The 19,997-nt window shown below is 44.4% G+C and overlaps 1 protein-coding gene across 1 annotated transcript in view; it reads left to right on the top strand.

Annotated features, from left to right (window-relative positions):
• The window catches only part of BFAR (bifunctional apoptosis regulator), a 29,085-nt gene extending 9,839 nt beyond the window's left edge, over positions 1-19,246 (top strand). Inside the window, exons 2-8 of the mRNA XM_082670610.1 lie at positions 3,057-3,393; positions 4,762-4,966; positions 5,670-5,839; positions 7,873-8,017; positions 14,445-14,618; positions 16,120-16,322; positions 17,943-19,246. Of these exons, the coding sequence (XP_082526736.1) occupies positions 3,131-3,393; positions 4,762-4,966; positions 5,670-5,839; positions 7,873-8,017; positions 14,445-14,618; positions 16,120-16,322; positions 17,943-18,135 (1,353 nt within the window). The 5' untranslated portion in view covers positions 3,057-3,130 and the 3' untranslated portion in view covers positions 18,136-19,246. The remainder of the gene's footprint in view (positions 1-3,056; positions 3,394-4,761; positions 4,967-5,669; positions 5,840-7,872; positions 8,018-14,444; positions 14,619-16,119; positions 16,323-17,942) is intronic.
• The last annotated feature ends 751 nt before the right edge of the window (positions 19,247-19,997 follow it).

Here is a 19,997-nt window from a genome sequence, read left to right as displayed (position 1 = left end):
CCCTGTCCCTCGTAGTTCATGGCTCAGGGCTGTCCCCTGTGGCCATCGAGTCCATGTGTCTGTCCCCTGTGGTCTGTATGGCACCACCATGGTGTCCATGTGTCCAGCTGAGACCGGGTGTTCCTCTGGCCTGTGAATCTGTGCCCACTTGTCCACGTGCTTACTCATGTGCCTGTGTTTCATGTTTCGTGTCCTGTGACCCTGTGCCCCACTTCCCGGGGTGCCCATGTGGCCTGGGTCATGGCTCCGTACCCATGGCCTGGTCCCAGCCCGGTGACTTCCACCCTGGGCGCAGGGGCATCGCCCCGGCCTACCACAGCTGCCTCCGGGCCTCAACCTGGCCTCACTGCATTATAGAGGCTGCCTATCCCCCTGCGTCTCCCACCACTGGCCTTAACCAGCCCTTGGGCCCTCCCTCTGCCCCGGACAGGGTGGCACCTGCCACTCTCAGGACCACCCTTCCAAAGCAGAATAAACCGGATCCTGTTGCAGCCTCCTGTCCCTGTGTCAGCCCGTCTGTGGGTGGGCAGTGGTGGTCACGCCTCTGCCGAGGGCAGGCCCACTCCTCACCCAAGGACACTGTCGGGGCCAGGCAGGCTGGTGGGCAAGCAAGCTGCGGCCACAGTGTCAGCCCTCTGGGAGGCCTGGCACCAGGCCAAGGAACATCTGGCCTCCATCCAGGCCTTGCCTGTGGCCTGGGGGCAAGATCCTGCAGGGTCAGCTGGAGGGTGTGTCCTTGGGGGTCACCTGGTAGGCAACATTGAGGGGGCAGAGGAGAACTGGTTGGGCCTGGAGACAGTGCTCTCGGCCTCTTGTCTGCCCTGCAGCCTGGGCCCAGCCCAGCTTACTCCCTAATGGTTTCCCTGTGAAATGGTCTGCTTGAGGGGCACTGCTTTGGGGTGACCAATTTCTGGTCTCCTGAGACTCTGAGCAGGAGGCCCTTTCTTAAAAAAAAAAATAATAATAATAATAATCCTTCTTCCAACACTGAATCAAGATGTGCTCATGAATGTACTTAAAGTGCCTGCCAGTGCCCAGCTCCCCAGAGATGGTCAGTAGCTAGCAATGGTCCAATTATTATTTCCTGGGATAATACTGTCCACATGGTAGTTGTTTAATCCGTAGTAGCCAAATAAAGGAACTACTTTATCAAAATGATGATTCCTTTTTCTAAAAACCTATACATATAAGATCTCCTACTTCCTTAGTAATTTGAAGAGGCTGCCCAAAGGAAAGCAGTTAGAAAATGTTTAGATGTTCCTAAACATACAAATAATGAGCAAATATGATTGCTTTTTATAATTTTCTCTATATTTTTGCAGTTATCGTAACATCATTTTCATTAAGAACAGCTTGGTGAATACAGAAAACCAAAACCAAGAAAATCACAATCCTCCCCCACCCAACCAACTACTAATACTTCATTGTATTTTCTTCTAGTCTTTGTTTATAGATTTGCTTGTTTAAAATATAGTGTTATCATGCTCTATATAAAATTTGTGCCCTGTAAAAAGTGATAAACTTCCCTGAAAATCAGGGAAATTACTACCATTTATGGTCTACTTACCGTATGCCAGACACTTTACTTGCATTCTCTTACTTAACTCTCAAAACCTCCCAATGGGGTAAATACTATTACCATCCCTATTTATATATGAGAAACCTGAGACTCAAAGAAATCCAGAGCGCAAAGCTAGTAAATGGCAGAGCTGGGGTAAGAATGCAGGCAGCCCAGCCCAGGGACCTGTGTTCTTAACCACTGCCTGCAAAGAGCCCTTCTCTGCGTGACCAGTGTCGGTGATCGAGAGCAATTTACCTTCTTGCCTGTAACAACAGTGAGATTGAGAAACTCTTCCCCACCAGTGCCTACGCCATGCTAATTCCAGTAACAATCTGAATAATCATTTCTTTAGCCCCTGTTTACACCATCCACCACCCTAGTTCACTATCTCTAACTCTCACAAGAAGCTTTGAAGGTTTGTGTACTGTAAGCACCATTCCACAGCTGAGGAAACAAGGCTCAGAGAGCCCAGGTAACTTAGGCACCATCCCGGAGATGGAGAGTTGAGCTTCTAACTCCATGGCACCATCATACTGCTTCTCAATAAAAAACTCCCTTAAGACCCAGATAAGGATGAGAAGAGAATGGTCCTTAGCCATTTGCATATTAGTGACATTAGTGTGTTTCTGTGGCACCAAACTGGTGGGATCCAGAAGGCAGGATGTGCATGTTTCGGTTGATTTGGGGTGTGTGGGGGGGTGGATATTAAGCCCCAGGCAAGTGGACCTGGCACAGGGCACCTCAGAGAATCAGACCTCACTGTCTTCCAGGTACTGTTCCTGTGGAAGCCTCTGAAATCAGGTGTCAAAAGAGTTAATTACCTAAGGGGAAGGCAGATTTGTTTGGATAAACTGTTATTTATATGAAGTACATCTGTTGTTGCCGACTCCAGACATTTTCATGGGCCAAGAAGCTGGCTTATTTAAAAGTATGTACGTTGAAAGGACTTCAGAAATTTCATTGAGAAAACTGAGGCCAAAGAAATTACATCTTCAAAGGAAGTTAGCAGAATGGAAGGATCTAGAATTCTCCAGCCTCCCTCATCCAAGTCCATTGAACTTTCCACTATACTATTTTGCTTTACCTAATTTTTTTTTTTCTTTTTTTTGCGGTACGCGGGCCTCTCACTGTTGTGGCCTCTCCCGTTGCGAAGCACAGGCTCCGGACACGCAGGCTCAGCAGCCATGGCTCACGGGCCCAGCCGCTGCGCGGCACGTGGGATCTTCCCGGTCCGGGGCACGAACCTGCGTCCCCTGCATCGGCAGGCGGACTCTCAACCACTGCGCCACCAGGGAAGCCCTTTACCTAATTTTTGAAACTATGACAATAGGTCAGAAAAATTTAGTGATGTTTATGTGGTTTATGGAATGTAAATTTTTAGAAACCAAATTTGTCACATATAAAAATCAGAGCTTTAATATCAATAGAATGACTGTAATCTCAAACACCTACTATATTATCTTTCCTATTTCTGTTGTTGTCTCTTTTTTTCTAGATTTCACGATGCTTTGCAGCAGTTTTCTGAGTCTGGAATTTTCTATGTCTGTGGATCCCAGAATTTGCTAAGAGATGGAAGAGTCTCCGCAGAATGATCTGAACATGACAAGCCTTGAGGAAGAGGACCCTCTCCAGAGCAGCAGCCCTCGGATTTCTGTTAGGGAATTTTCCTGCCACTGCTGTTACGACATCCTGGTTAACCCAACCACCTTGAACTGTGGGCACAGCTTCTGCCGGCACTGCCTAGCTCTGTGGTGGGCCTCTTCGAAGAAAACAGAGTGTCCAGAATGCAGAGAAAAATGGGAAGGTTTCCCCAAAGTCAATATTCTCCTCAGGTAATGCTCAGCCCACGTGGGTAGCTCATTGGGCCTGTACAGTGTGGTTTCTCTTACTGGGAGCAGCCACATCTGGAAAGGCCAGAGGGGTGGAGCCCACTGCCTCAGGGGTCATTCTGGATCTGCTGGCATGTGAGTCAGGGAGCTCAGGGACCTGGAAGTCCCGACTCCCTTCCTCACAGGTGACCGTGATTTGTTTGTTTATTATAAATGGGGGAAAGAAAGAAACGCTGGTTATCAGACCATTGTCTGTAACCCTATGCACATAATACTTCATATTGATGTGTATTCACTGAGAACACCCTAGGTCTCATAGAGAAGATGGTCTAACTGTATGATTCTCGAAAACTGGTTTGATGCTGGTTTTCATAATCTTTGACTAAACTCTGTTGCATTTATCACATTAATAGAGTTTCTCATGCATGGCATCACACAACAGTTGTTAAGACCTTCAGATAGCAGGTTTATTTCTGCTTCCCTTCATAATGTTCATCATGTCCCTGTGAGGTCTTTGAGGCTAAAATCCTTTTCTCTTGCCTTGTTATCAACAGAGTACCAGGAAGTTCCACTGAAAACATTAACCCAGCATTCTCTTTTTCACAGGAGATGTATTTACACCACTTTGCTCTGACCTTTCAGCCTTGGTTTACCTGCGGGTTAACCTTAAATTGAAGAAGGGTTCTCTGATTGTGTATAATCGAAAATGAAGAGCCTACAGTATGACCTGAGGGTTGGTCTCACTCTCACTACTGAACTGCACCTTTTTTCTGAGTTAATTTTTAATAACATAAGCAGTACATATATAGTCATTTACATTCTTTTAAAAAAATCAGAACATTGCTGATAAAGACCCCTTCAACCCCTCCTCCCCCATCTTACAATTCTTCCTTCCTTTTTCTCAGAATAATTTCAGTTATGACTTAGTTGTCATCTTTCAGATTTTTAAAAATACTTTTATACATTTATGTGCCAATAGGAAATGCAAATATTTCCTCACATCAGTGGTGTACTGTGTTTCTGCAGTTTACTATTTCATTCAACAATGCGGATAAATTTATTCATTTTGATACACAGTGATATCCAGTAAATTCATTTTTAAAACTATGTATGTTTCCACTGTATGAATGTATTTCCACTGTATGTTTGAATATGCTATGTTTTATTTAGCTGTTGCCCTACCAGTGGACATATAGGTGTTTCTGATTTGTTGCTGCTACCAACAGGGCCATAACCAATCTTCTTGTCCATTCTTCTAGAATCCTTATATATTATTAAATGTTGATAGTAGTTTTATTTTGCCCTCTAAACATTATAAGTGTACTTAGTCAAAAAACTGTCTTGTGATTTTTTTTTTTCTGTTCTCCATAGGGATGCCATTGAAAAATTATTTCCTGATGCAATTAGAATGCGATCTGCAGACATTCAGCAGAATAATGATGTAGTCCAGAGTCTCGCAGCCTTTCAGAAGTATGGGAATGATAAGATTCTTTCAGCTCCCAACACTGGCCGAGTGAATCAGCAGAGGGGAGGGGGATTCTTTTCCGGAGTGCTCACAGCTTTAACTGGTGTGGCAGTAAGTTTATGTCTCTCTGTCCCCCTCCCTCCCACAGTTTCCCGTGAAGTCAGTTCTGTTGAAATACCCCTAAATGATTAATGATGTGACCGAATGTGGTAATTCACTATGTACATTGAACCCTGGGGATGTTGCCTATGCAAGTATATGCAACGTAATATTCAGAGCCCAGTAAATGTTAGCTTTGTCCCATTTCATCCTCTTCACAACCTATGCAATAGGCACTGTTATTATTCCTGCTGTAGAGAGGAGCAAACCGGTGCAGAAAGGTGTTAAAGCTGGAACTCAAGGCCATGTCTTGAGCACAGCCCTTCACTAACTTCCAGTGTAGAGACTATTTTCTTTTTAAGATCTATCCATGCTACAAAAATCTAACTATTACAAATTTTCCAATAGAAAAGGCACGCGAGTCAGTTACACTGGCCAAATTGATGGGGAAAAGGGTGCAGTGCTCCCTGGTGCCCTGCAGTGAGTCCTATTCCTGTCTCTGTTCCCTGACGACCTGAGACTCAGCAGAGATGAGCCCACCAAGGGTCACGCTCCCCAGATCTCAGTGGCAGTGGTGTTGCCGGCTTCCATATCTATGGACTTGGCATCATCCCCTTCCAGCTCAGCTTTTTCCTTCCCGGCCCCACGCTCACATATTTAGAAATTGGCGTCTCTGATCCTGCTGTGGAATAAGGGCCATGTCACTTTTCCCCAGGTGGTCCTGCTGGTGTATCACTGGAGCAGCAGGGAATCTGAGCACGACCTCCTGGTGCACAAGACTGTGGCCACATGGACAGCAGAAGAAGTTGTCCTCTGGCTGGAGCAGCTGGGCCCTTGGGCCTCTCTCTACAGAGACAGGTTTTTATCTGAAAGAGTAAATGGAAGGTGAGAAGCAAAATCTTCTGATACGTCACTGACATTTTTTAAACAGTTTTATTGAGACACCATCCACGTAACCCCAAAAGTCACCCATTTAAAGAGTATAATCAGTGGCTTTTAATATATTCACAGATATGTGCAGCCATCGCCACAGTCTGGTTTTAGAACATTTCCATCATCCCCAAAAAGAGAGCTCCTGCTAAAGGCAGTCAATCCTCATTTTCCCCGCCCGCAGCCCCCGGGAACCACCATTCTACTTTCTGTCTCCTGGATTTGCCTGTTCAGAGTATTTCCATTCTTCATTCATCCATTCTTCAGTTGATGGACATTTGGATTGATTCCATTTTGGGGCTGTTAGGAACAGTGCTGCTGCGACCATTTGTATATAAAGGTTTTTGTGTGGACGTGTATTTTCAATACTCAGTACTGTCTTGGAGTGGAAATGCTGGGTCATAAGGTAACTCTGTGTTTACCTTTTGGGGAGCCATTGAACTGTTTTCTAAAGCAGCTGAACCATTTTATGTCATCGACTGACATTTTAATTGTTTGTTGCTTCCTGATTATAAAAGTAACATATATTTATTTATTTTAAAATAATAAAGTAGAATTGTAGGACATTAGAAATGAAATACCTTCATAATCCTGCTCTTCAGAGAAAACCACTATTATCATCTTGCTGGACACCTGTCCAGATTTTTTTCAATGTTTATACAGGCATACATATAGATGTGTTAAATAACATGTTATTTATTTATTTAAACTGGAAATACGATTGTACTAAGCAAACCTGTGTTTATATGTATGTGTATAGGCTAGAGTCTGTTAATCAATCTCTACCAGCACACATATGTGGTGTTTCCCTTTTTTCTGCTCCAGACGGTACCAGACTACATTGTGCAAATGCTCTGAGGAACCTATTAGTTTGAGGAGCTCACTCATCGCTGAGCTATGCGTCAGCCTGCTTCTGCCCATCAGCAAATCCCCCTGCCCCTTCCGGAGCCCTGTCCATCTTTACTAGGGTCCCTCCCTTCCTTGAAGGGGGAACACGTAGGGGTGTTACTTAGACCACCAGGCAGCCGCTCTCTAACCCATTTGAGTCAGACGTGTAGTCCACTCACTGCTAGACTGCCCCACCTCCCACCCTGGTCCATTTTTTCCCCCTGAACTGAGCTTTTAACACTTGACTCTCTATTGAGGAAGCAAAATACTCCCACTTTGTCTGTTTTTTGTAAGAAGTTGTACCACCTCCCCACCCTCGCCCTGAATTGTAGTTAAAGAAACTTCTCTACCCACTTAATACAATATGTCTTTCTGTAACTGTCTTCCTTCCAGAGGAGAGATTCCAAAACTGGAATTGTTGAGTGAAAGGGAATAAACCTTTACGGGGCACTTTTAACAAGGAATCACTGTGGAGGTGAATTCACGTCTTCTGATGAAAGGGAACAGATAAGGGATCTACACTTATCTTTATTTAATCACTATCCTCAAACAGCTACTCTTTTTTTGGCTGCATTGGGTCTTCGTTGCTGCGTGCAGGCTTTCTCTAGTTGCGGCGAGCAGGGGCTACTCTTCATCGTGGTGCGCGGGCTTCTCACTGCTGTAGCTTCTCTTATTGCAGAGCATGGGCTCTAGGTGCGTGAGCTTCAGTAGTTGTGGAGCACGGGCTTAGTTGCTCCGCAGCATGTGGGATCTTCCTGGACCAGGGATCCCACCCGTGTCCCCTGCACTGGCAGGCGGATTCTTAACCACTGCACCACCAGGCAAGTCCCCAAACAACTACTCTTAATGTCATAATGTTTTATTGGATTTCTTCCCAATTTTTTTTTTCTGTACACACACACTTTAAAAAATAGAGGGACTGGCAAATAGTAAGCTTTCAGTTGTTTGCTATTATTAATCTTATTTCATATGTTAGGTGTCTTACCTCAAGCCTAAAGTGTTTATCTGTGTTGATAAGGTGGAACTCCGACTGTGGAAAGTTTGCTTCCAGGATGTAATCTCAAAAGACATCTCCTCCTATCTCCTTGCCCACACCCTAGGTTGCTTTTAACTTTGACAGAGGAAGAATTTTCCAGGGCACCATATACCATAGAAAACAGCAGCCACCGAAGAGCCATCCTCATGGAACTGGAGCGAGTCAAAGCACTGGGTGTGAAGCCCCCGCAAAACCTCTGGGAATACAAGGTGAACTCTATTTTTTCAATGGAAAATAAGTATTGAGCACCAGATATCAGTTATCTGCCTGCCCACTGCTCATGAATACATCAGACAAAACCGAAGCCCCCTGCATCCCCACTTTCCCTATGCCTGTGTATCCTTCCTGAGCCTGTTTTTCTACTTGTGTTATGGTTATATATCCACAGCTCTAGGAACAATGTTCTAGGTTTTTTGTTTTTTGTTTTTTGTTTTTTTTTTTAGGTTTTTAACCTTAACATAAAAGGCATGAACTGAGCTTATTATCCTTCTGCAAGTAGCTTTTGTCTGTGGCTCTCTTTTTCTCTTGTGCCATATTCCACTGCACAAGTGCATGACCATTTATACATTCTCCCATTGATGGCCACTGAGATTATTTCCATTTTTGCTATGAGAAACAGGGCTGCTGTGGACATTCTTGGAAAGTTCGTGTGCTCATGTGTAAAACTTTCTTTGCGCTATACACTGAGGAATAGGATTACTGGGTCACAAGTAACGCACATCTTCAGCTTTACCAGATGCTGATAAATTGTTCTTCAGTGTGACTGTACCTGGTTCTCCTTCACAGAGAGAATTTAGCGAATACTGTAGTGTAAAACGAATACTCTATTTTTTATTAGTCATAGAGTGTCTGGAGTACAGATACCTATACCCTAAAAAAGACATCATGGAGAAAAATAAATACAAATAACCAATAAGTTTATGGGGGAAAAATGCTCACTGATAATTATGGTACAAATGAGACAACCCGCTGGCGTCATTCTCACCTGTGACATTATCAAGGATAAGAACTTTCATAACGTGAGGAAAGAGGCACTCATGTGTGCGGATCCTAAATTGGCGCAGTCTCTTTGGAGAGCACTTTGTCAATAACTATTAAAGTTTAAACCGCCCCTACTCTTTGGTCTACAATTTCACTTCTTTGCATTTAGAGCACAGGCAGCATAGCGCTGTGATCAAGAGAGGGCTCGGCAGCCTGACTCCCGGGCTCCTCACCAGGCTCCTCCAGGGCACACTGACTGTGGCAACGCCAGCAAGTCCCTGGGCCTCCTGGTCCCGTTTCCTCCTCAGCCAATGACCTCAGAGAGTCACAGTGAGAATTGAATGTTTGAGTCACAGAAATTATTAAACAAGATGTTGACCACAGTGTCATTGGTAATAGCACGTGGGAAACAACCTCAGCACCCATTGTTAGGAACAGGTTAAATAAATACAGCTCACCCATACGTGTAGCCATTACAAAGGAACGAGGTGACCCTGGGTGTGCTAACAAGAAATGATACCCAAGTTGTTAACTGAAAATAAAGAAAAACACGTTAGAAAAGCTACACAATTGTATGTGTCATAGAAAATCTCTGGAAGGATACACAGACTGTTAACAATGTTTTCATCTAGGGATTGAGACTTGAGTGGAAGGGTGAATTGTATTTGTCATTTAATACAATTCTGTGCCGTTTGAAAAAATTGTGTTTATTTTGGCATGTATTGCTTCAAAGCTGAAAAAACACTAGTTTCAGAATTTTTGAAGAATGGGGATAGGGTCCTAAGATAGATGATTTGTTGTTTTCTGTGTTGTTTGTCAGTTTAAAAAAAAAATCCCTACTTCTCTTTTATCATAAATTATTAGTTTTGTTAATGCGGTCAAATTCTGGACTTCTTGTAGCCAATGTTAGACCTATGGTGGGTTTTAATATCTGACAGAACCTTTCTGGGTCCTGTATCCAGCAATGAGCCTCTATTTAGAATCTGTCAAAGTAAACTTAATATTCACCAGCGTGAATGGGGCTGGTATTCTGGTCGCACTGTAAAGAGCAGGCAGAACCTTATCATCAGTCTGCTCCTTCAGATCTGCGCTTCAGCCCCTCCCCAGGGGTGGTCGCTTGATGTTCAGCCTGCAGGCTGTGTGGTAAGACCCCTCGGTGCGGCTGCCCCTGAGTGCCACTGTTCCCGTCAGACCTGAGAGGGACAGCTCCCCACAGCAGTGCTGTTGTCGTAACCACCTAACTGGGAGGTTGGTTTATCCTCCTTCTCTGATAGAAGGTAGCCCCAGAGTTGGGATATTTTGGTCCAGCTGGTCCCAGACCTACAAACATATAACCCGGTCATCTCCCTTTGTCTCGTACTAACCAAGATGTGGCTGGGTGCCTTCGGGCTCTATTTCTGGGACCTGTATTCCTTTAGAGCCTGCACACCCAATAGGAGCAGCATCGCCCCCAAGGCCATTGGTTCTTGAGGGGTGAAAAGTGTTAGGTATTGCAGTGACTTGTGGCCCTCCAAAGACCACAGGACATAAGCAGACACACGGTATGTCTGTGGTGTTAACGTTTCACGGGGCAGGGGAGGGCTTATGAACAAAATGTCTTTAAAAGGCTCCTTAAGGGGTAATAATGAAAAAAAGGCTGGGAAACATTGCTTTAAAATGAAGAACTACTTCCATATTTCTATGTCTCACCTACGTTACAATATAGAGATAATTTTTAGAAGTTAGATTTTTCAAAAAACTTTTACTATGGAAAATTTCAAATATACCCAAAAGCAGGATAATAGTACAAAACTTCCATCAACCCATACGACAGCAACTCATGGCTGTGTTTATTTCAGTAATACCTACTCCTGCTACCCCTGATTATTTTGAATCTGAGATAGCATATATTTCATAAGTAAATATTTTATTGAATCTCTAAAAAGTAAAGACTTTTTTTTTTTAATTTATGTGGCTGCATCAGGTCTTAGTTGCGGCATGCGGGATCTTCGTTGTGGCACTCAGGCTTCTCTCTAGTTCCAGCGCACAGGTTCCACAGGGTGCAGGCTCAGTAGTTGTGGTGCGCAGGCTTAGTTGCCCTGTGGCATGTGGGATCTTAGTTCCCCAACCAGGGATCAAACCCGTGTCCCCTGCATTGGAAGGCGTTTTCTTAACCACTGGACCACCAGGAGAGGCCCTAAAAAGTAAAGACTTCTTGAAAAACAAAACTAAAATACCACAATATACCCCCCCAGGATGAATAATTCTCTGATATTATCAAATAATTTGTCAGTATTCAAATACCCTACTTTTTTTTTTTCAGTTGATTTGTTCCACCCAGGGTCCCAACAAGGTCCACACTTGGTTGTCATGTCTTTTTTTTTTTTTTTGAGGTAAAGTTGGTTTTCAATATTAGTTTCAGGTGTACAACATAGTGATTCAATATTTTTATAGATCATACCCCACTTAAAGTTATTATAAAAATATTTGCTATATTCCCTGTGCTAAACAGTATATTCTTATAGCTTATTTTATATATAGTAGTTTGTACCTCTTAATCCCCTACCCCTGTCTTGCCCCTCCCGCCTTCCCTCTCCCCACTGGTAACCACTAGTTGGTTCTCTATATCTGTGAGTTGGTTTCTGTTTTGTTATAGGCATTTGTTTGTTTTATTTTTTAGATTCCACATATAAGTCAAAATATACCTACTTATTTTTCTATGTCTGACTTATTTCACTAAGCATAATAGCCCCAGGTCCATCCATGTTGTTGCAAAATGGTAAAGTTTCATTCTTTTTATGGAAGGGTAGTATTCCATTGTGTGTGTGTGTGTGTGTGTGTGTGTGTGTGTGTGTGTGTGTGTGTGTGTGTGTGTGTGTATTTATATGCCACAGCATCTTTACCCATTCATCTGTTGATGGATACTTAGGTTGCTTCCATATCTTGGCAATTGCAAATAATGCTCTTATGAACATTGGGGTGCCTGCATCTTTTCAAATTAGTGTTTTTGTTTTCTTTGGATATATTCCAAGGAGTGGGATTGCTGGATCATATGGTAGCTCTATTTTTAGTTTTTTGAGGACCACCCATACTGTTTTCCACAGTGGCTGCAGCAATTTACATTCCCACCAACCGTGTACAGGGGTTCCCGTTTCTCCACACCCTCTCTAGCATTTGTTATCTGTGGTGATTTTGGTGATGGCTTTTCTGACAGGTGTGAGGTGATAGCTCATTGTGGTTTTGATTTGCATTTCTCTGATACTTAGTGATGTTGAGCATCTTTTCATGGGCCTATTGGCCATCTCACTGTCTTCTTTGGAAAAATGTCTATGCAGGTCTTCTGAATTTTTTTTAATTGGGTTGTTTGTTGGTTGTCATGTCTCTTAAGTCTCTTTCAGTCTGTAGATTCTCCCTTCCTCTGTCATTACCCTGCATTTATTTGTTGAAGAAACCAGATCATTTTCTCCTGTAGTTTTCTGACGTTTTGTACTTTGCCAGTTATCTCTCTGTGGTGTCACCTAACAGGTCCCTTCTTCCCCTGCATATCCTATAATCTAGGAGTTAGGACTAGAGGCTTACTTTGGTCTAGGTTTGGTGTTTCAGCAAGGCTGCTTTATAGGTGTGGTATTTTCTTCCATCAAGAGGCGCATAATGTCCCATGATCATTGATTGTTTAGATCCATTAGTTCGTTAAGGGTTGCCAAATGGTGATACTGTAACTCTCTCATTTCTTTTTCATCTTGTTAGCTGACATACATCTTTAATAAAAAGGAAATCTTCTGTCAACAGCCATTTTGATTATCCTAAGTACAGTTTATACCAGAAGGGCAGGTTAAATGCTTGATCTTCTCCATTTACTTACCAGTTTCAGAATTTGCTTCCCTGTTGTCCTCCAAAAGTGACCGATTTCTTTCTTTAGGATTATTAATAACCGAGTATTTTGACATTCTTGATGTATTTGAATACATTTCAATAGTTATTCTAATTGATGCTCCAACTGTCCCATCTTTTTTGAATAGGAGTCTCTTCAAATCATTCTCTGAGTCCATTTTTTAAATTTAACTTTTGAATTGAGGTACAGCGTACTTGCTAATGAGTCCTTTTAACATGATTTATTAGTCTTTGATAGTTTCCGTTCCCACACGACAAGATGTTCAAGTTACTCATGTACCTTTCCTGCCCCAGACCTGGAATCAGCCATTTCACAAGTTGGACCTCTTAAAAATTCTTTTAAATATAGAAAATGTTAGGTACATACAAAAATAGAGGGAAGAGAGTACTCATACCCAGCTTCAACGAGCATCGACTCATGGTCACTCCTAATTCATCTGTACCCCTCCACCCTCTCCCCACACCCACAGTCCTGGAATTATATTAAAGCATATCCACACATCATGTTATTTCACCCCTAAATACTTTAGTGTGAAGCTCTAAAGAGAAGGACTGTCTTCTTAAATGTAACCGTTATCACACTTTAAAAGCTTTATTGGTAAGCCACTAATAGCATCAAATAAGTTGAATATGTTTTAACAGTTTTGTTGAGCTATAATTGACATACACATATTTAAAGTGTACAATTTGCTAAGTTTTGACATATATACACACCTGTGAAACCATCACCACAATCAAGATAGTGAACGTATACATCACTCCCAAAAGCTTCTTCCCGCCCCTTTGTAAGCCCTCCTTCCCATCCCTCCCCTTTTTAATTAGTGCGCAGTGGTATCTCACTGGCCTAATTTGCATTTCTCTAAGGATTAGTAATAATGAGCCTCTTTTCATGTGCGTATTTGCTATCTTCTTTGGTGAAGTGTCCATTCACATCTTTTGCCCATTTTACTTGATGCTTAGTAGCATCAAGTAAGTTGAATCATATTTAAGTTTCTTTTATAATCAGGAAAAATATAAATATACATTCATTATAGCAAAATTTACAGAAGTGAAGAAAATGAAAATAAATTGACCCTAATCCCACCTGAGATTCAGACATGGGTAATATTGCGTTTTGCTCTGTTTTCTTCTAGACAATTTTCTGAGTGTACTTAAAACAGCTGTTTTATTTTTGTATTCATTCCGCAAACATGTACTGACATCTCTTGTGAGCCAGGTGGTCCTTTAGAAAGGGGATCTGAGTCCTGAATCAGGCAGGCCCTGCTTTCACGGCACTGACACTGTGGAGGTGGATGGCTACACATCTTAGATCTTTTCTTCACTTAACATTGTAACATGAGCATTATCCAACGCCCCTCCTATACATTCCTCCATGGCTGTATGAATTCTGGGCTAAATATCTACTGTAACTTCAGGACTGAGGTCACAGATCTCACTTTTTCTCTACTATGCACAATGCAACACTAAATATTTTGTGCATGAGGCCTTCTGATTTTTTTATTAAGTGGTGCCCACTGATTACTTTCCCGAAAGGTTGTGTTCTTCTAAATGTGCCTAGGAGCTTGCTTCTCATCCCCCTATCCCTCCCCACCCATGGAGAGAGACTGGATCTTTCTATAATGTAGCCTAACAGATGGATTACTTGGCCCCTTCTTCCCATTCATTCATTCATTCATTCCCAGTGCAAACCACGTGGAGGAGGGCGTGAGACTGCGGAAGGAGCCTGGGTGGGGAGTGGGCAGCTATTGTTGTAACGAGTCCCTGCACCCGCCTCATCCTCTGCAGGCCGTGAACCCAGGCAGGTCCCTGTTCCTGCTGTACGCCCTCAAGAGCTCCCCGAGACTCTGTCTGCTGTACCTCTACCTGTTTGACTACACAGACACCTTCCTGCCCTTCATCCATACCATCTGCCCTCTGCAAGAAGACAGCTCCGGGGAGGACATCATCACCAAGCTTCTGGTGGGTCTGGAGAGGGCCTTGAGTGGCTTCATGCTGCCGTTCCTCAGTGTGGGATGGAATTGGAGACATGGCTGGCGCCTGTCAGAGAAGAGGAAACAACAGAGGCTTCATTTGAATTTTGCAAGGAGAGCCCCTACGAAAGAAAATACAGCAGGAACTTCCCCACTCCCAGAAGCCTGTTTTGTTTCCTGCATTGCATAGCAAGAGGGGTTACCCTCTGGACTTGAAATATTTAGGGGGGAAAAACCCAGCTTTGCTTCTGTTATAAAAGAAGATAGCATAGGTCCAGATTGCCCAAGGGTTAGATCTGTGGGCCCTCCAGCTTGGTAATCTGTCTCTTAACAGGATCCCCAAAGGATGATTATTTGTCCTACCACAAGGCAGGGTTAGTATCCGTCCTGTTGGCCTCAGAATAGTAAGCTGTCATCCAGCTCACTGATGGGAGTCATCAAGTCAGCTGACCACAGGGCCTTTGGCAGGGATAGCTACCCACCACAGCTCTGATGGATTCCTTCAGAACTGTCAGTGGATCGCATTGACTCAGGGTGATTGTGTCTAGTTGGTCATCAGAGGGTAATGTCCTTTACGTTGGTACTTTTGGGGCAGTCCCTCTGATCCGTTTATATCGAAAGTCACATGGATATAGGAATCATCGTATATGATGTTGAAACAGAATTCCTAAATCTCCAAAGACCCTTTTCTAAACACTTGAATCAAATGCCTACCTAACTGACCTCAGCCTTGGGTGTAGTTTTAAGCCTGCAGGTTAGCCCCTTTGCACAGTGTTTCTCTGATTACCCAGTTTTCAGCTGTTCCCTGCCCTTGCTGGACTGGGAGCACAGAGACCCCCTGACCTTTCCGTTTTAAAGAGCCCCATCAACCCTTGCCCGCTTATCACGCTGACTTTCTTCTTGGGATGCTCAGTGTCTGCTCCGTTGTACACAGTCTTGCTTGGCTTTCATTAGCCTCTGGATGCTTATGAGTTGTTTAAATGCTCTCGTTACAGATTACCTGCTAATTCTGTAAGGAAAATTTTTCATTTTCCCAAAATTACTTTTTAAAGGTATATGTTTACTTTTCCCATGACCTGTTATCATTCTACCACAGATGAGCTGTTGAATTGAAATTGTTTGAGCTACCCTTGCAGTGGTGAAGAAATTGTAAAGCTGGTTAATTTTTATTCATTTCAACCTCATTATTAATAATGCTTAGATTACTCATGCTTGGATTTTTTTTTACTTCTGAGCTTCCACAATTATATAACAAGCATCTCAGTTCAGCCCTTTGGTAACATTTATCCAGTGTAAGATTAATTATTACAAGGTGGGTTTGTGGATGGAAATCTCATTTTAGATTGTTGCATATGCGTGTATGTGTATGTATGTTTTAATAAATGTAAAACTCACTGGGATAACCACAGTATTTTGTGTAAAAGTCAATCCTCATGATTTTTTGTGTCCATTTTTATGTAGTTTTATTTACTTGTGTGTTATTTTTAAAGGATCTTAGAGAGCCCACATGGAAGCAGTGGAGAGAATTCCTTGTCAAGTACTCCTTCCTTCCATACCAGCTGATTGCTGAATTTGCTTGGGACTGGCTGGAGGTCCATTACTGGACGTCACGGTTTCTCATCGTCAATGCCATGTTACTCTCAGTTCTGGAATTATTCTCCTTTTGGAGGACCTGGTCAAGAAGTGAACTGAAGTAAGTGTGTTTTTATGTAGGAGACGGTTGGAGCAACAGAGACTGGGAAAGAAATACCAAGTGGAGGAGAAGTCCTCTGTGGAGTGTTGTTCAGACTCGAGAAGACGCCCTGGGCTCTGGTTTAGAAATACTGCTTAAGCAGCAAACAGGAAAATGCCTTTGTGTTGGGGCTGGGGTGGCTCTGGTGGCACTCACTGTCAAAGTGCGTCCCATGCGCCTTCTCCCCATGCGATGTGCTGGCTAATTCCTGCGGCGCGGGGCGTGACGGGCTTCAGTAATTGAGGAATAAACAAGTGAGAAGAAGAGGGTACTTTACGGAAAGCAGCAGTGTGGCAGAGCATAAAGGGATTTGATGAGGAATTCTGTAGGCATGAGTTCTAATCCTGCACTGCCACCAGCTGGAACAGTGATAATTTCTCTGGATTAATGCATAAAATGAGAGAGTTGGACTAGACAGTCACTGAGTCAAGTGACTCTTGGTTGTAAGTTAGAGAACCCAACCTAAATTGGCTTTCCTACCAAGGGACATGCCCAGTGAAGGCTTCCTGCATGGCTGGACCCAGAGACCCAAATGCTGTCATCAGGGCCACCCTCTCCCTCTCCCTCTCTCCCTCTCCCTCCCTCCCCCTCCCCCCTCGCTCTCTCTCTTACAGCTCTGCTCTGTTCAGCCTCAACAACGTCTTTGTTTGGGGGCCCTTGATCACTCTGGGTGTCGATCTGAGCAGCTTAGCAGCCCTGGAGGAAAGAGAGCACTTCTGAGGCTTGTGAAAGCCTGAGGCTCACATGCCTTTGCTCTGATTGGCCCAGCCTGGGTCACAGCCTCCCCCTGCCACCCCAAACCCATCACAAGTGCAGGGGTTTGTGGGCTCCCCGTGTCCAGATGCAGGTGTGCATTCACAGCCTCTCCCCCAACCAGGGGCTAGCTGATGCCCCAACCAGACCACATGGAAGAGAATAGGAGAGGGAGACACCCTAAAGGGAAACTCAAAAGGTGCTTCCAGAAGACAGGGTATGGCTGCTTGGCAGGCAGAAGTAATGCATCAGCACACCAGCATCCTTTCCGCCTGAAACAGCCCATGACGTGAAGGGGTCTTGGCCTCATGCATCAGGAGCAGCCTTATAAAAAGTTCTGAGAACCTGACAAGACTCTCCCTCATTTATTTCAATTCAGCGAACTCACTTATTCAGGCACAGTTGATTGAGCCCCTACTCTGCCCCTGGTTCTCTGCTGGACACCACAGATCTTTTGGTAAAGAAGACAGTTTATACTCTGAAGGCCTGCAGCCTAGCAGAGAAAAGATTATGTTAAATACGTACAAGAGCGACCCAGCGAAGAAGCAGGTGGAGTTGGGACTGTGCTGGGGAGGCCTCGCCTGTGGGACCAGGCGTGGGGACTGGGCGACAGTGCCCTGAGGAGGCACCCTCTAGGCTGCGTCCTGGGAGTTGAAGGTGGAGTGGTCAGGAAAGGTATGTCTGGGGCACTGGGGACAGGAAACAAGGTCTCTGCAGCACTGGCAGCCAGACCGCATCAGGCAAAGGCCCAGGGTCTGAGTGCCTCGGCGCTGTCGTTAGAAACGCCATCACTATTCTGCCTCTCAAATGCTTCTCTTCCTTTTTCAGGACTGTGCCTCAGAGGATGTGGAGCCACTTTTGGAAAGTATCAACACAGGGGCTTTTTGTGGCCATGTTCTGGCCCCTCATCCCTCAATTTGTTTGCAACTGTCTGTTTTACTGGGCCCTGTACTTTAACCCAATTATTAACATTGATCACGTGGTTAAGGAGGTCCGACGGCTGGAAACCCAGGTGTTGTGACTGACGCTGCCCAGCCTCTGAGGGACTCTTCCAGCCTCCCTGCCAGCCAAGCTCTGATGCTTAAGTGTGGCGAGGGGGATGGGGAGCGGACACCCTATTTTCTGCCCCTAGTAAACAAGGTGCTGCTTTGTCTGTCAAAGGCTACAGCCAGGTCTTCTCCCTCTGCCTGTGACAGCAGGGACTGGCGCCCCAGCGCTTGGCTGACAAAGCCACCGTGCCTCCCACCCAGCCACCTTCCTCGTGGGGTCTTGGGAGGCCCAGTCCATGACACCTGGCAGGGACCCAGGGTTCTCAGAGTACATGGAGTGGGTCTCAGTCCCGCTTGCGCTAATAACCTCAGAGACTGACACAAGGCTCCCAGGGCAAGTTGGAGCCCTGAGACTGAGCCCAGGCCCAGGCCTGTCCTCTAAGTTAAGTTTAGGAGAACAGGAGATTTTGTCATAGGCATGGCAGTTGCATATAAAAAACACAGAGGAAAAACCAAAATCCGGTTGGCGACTCTATCTTATTTAAGAGTTGCTAGACGGTTTCAGAGTTAAACCTCTGAAAGGATTCAGTTCAAGATTAGAATGATGGTGGTTAGACTTGCCATCACTGTTTTCTACTTGTAATCGTTGAAAGTTTGCATCTCTTTTTCTGGGGGAATTGAGTGGGATGTCAGGCATTTCATGGAGAGTAATTCACATCAGGCCGAGCTGCTTCAGTGCTACTTAAAATTGTTGTTTTGGGGTTTACTTTGTTTTGTTTTTAAGAATTTAATTTGTAAAATCCAGGCTAGTCCATTTGTTTAAGGAAACATTTTATACATTGACCTCCCACCGTACACTCTGTTCTGATGTATAAAACAACAAGTATAATTACACCAAGTGCTGTAATTGTAAATATGAAATGAACTGTGGCCTTTGATTCCCTTCCAGTGTGACAGCAGCAGGTGTGAAAGGCAGTCAACCTGAAGACTGGCCCTGCAGAGATAAGCTGGCATCCAAAATGTTTTTTTGTGACTCCATGAACCATTCATTAACCCTTTGTATCTTTGAAGATTTCACTCAAACTTTGCTTCTGAAAGTTTAAAGAAGTTACTTGAAATAAAAATAAAGATTCTTTTATACAGGTAAAACTTCTATGTAGAGAAAAATAAACTGTTTAGGAAGCATGAAGAAAATCTGCATTGCTCAGTACAACCTACTGGTCACACTTAAGTTCCCCAGCTTGACGTGGACATTGAGCGGAGGAGGAGCCACGTAAGGTTTCTTAAGTGAAAGGAGGGAGAATGTTTTCTTTCCTCCTGTGTCTGTTCATCAGGCCCTGAGGCTGCCTGACTTTACCTGTTTAACCCTCGTGACCTGCCGGAGACACTGATAGCCCAGCCGATCTGCATGCAGTACCTTCATGTCCCTGGCCTCATGGCTCGCAGGGTTACTCTTCTTTTCAGATGAAGAGATGGAGGCTGGGTGGCACTGGTGGAGCTGGGCCCAGGCCAGACTCCCAGTCCAGCACTCCCTACCTGCCCCCCCCCTGACCTCCCCCCACACCATCCCCACCCACTCCCCAAATCATGCTTCAAAGATGAGTAATACCCACACGTGCTCTGTCTGGGGGGGGATTGCAAAGCAGTCTTGGTGGAGAGCAAACAGGCTGGGCTGGGCTCTCCCTCCTTATCGCCTGCAGGAGGGACAGGCATATCAGAGCCAGGGCCACCGGCTGCCTCTCCGCCCTCAGACCCTCTTGGCTTGGTGTGTCAAAACGGGGAGTCGATTTAAAATATTCAGACCCTTTAATGCAAGAATTCCATTTCTGCAAATCTCAGTTAAGGAATAATAAAAGGGTGGGAGGGGGGCAAAGATTTATTCACAAGCATCCTC

The sequence above is a fragment of the Grampus griseus genome (assembly GCF_964374135.1).
Source record: "Grampus griseus genome assembly, chromosome: 14".
NCBI classification, from domain to species: Eukaryota; Metazoa; Chordata; class Mammalia; order Artiodactyla; family Delphinidae; genus Grampus; species Grampus griseus.
Note: the sequence above shows the minus strand (reverse complement) of the source record. Positions and strands in the feature narration are given on the sequence as shown.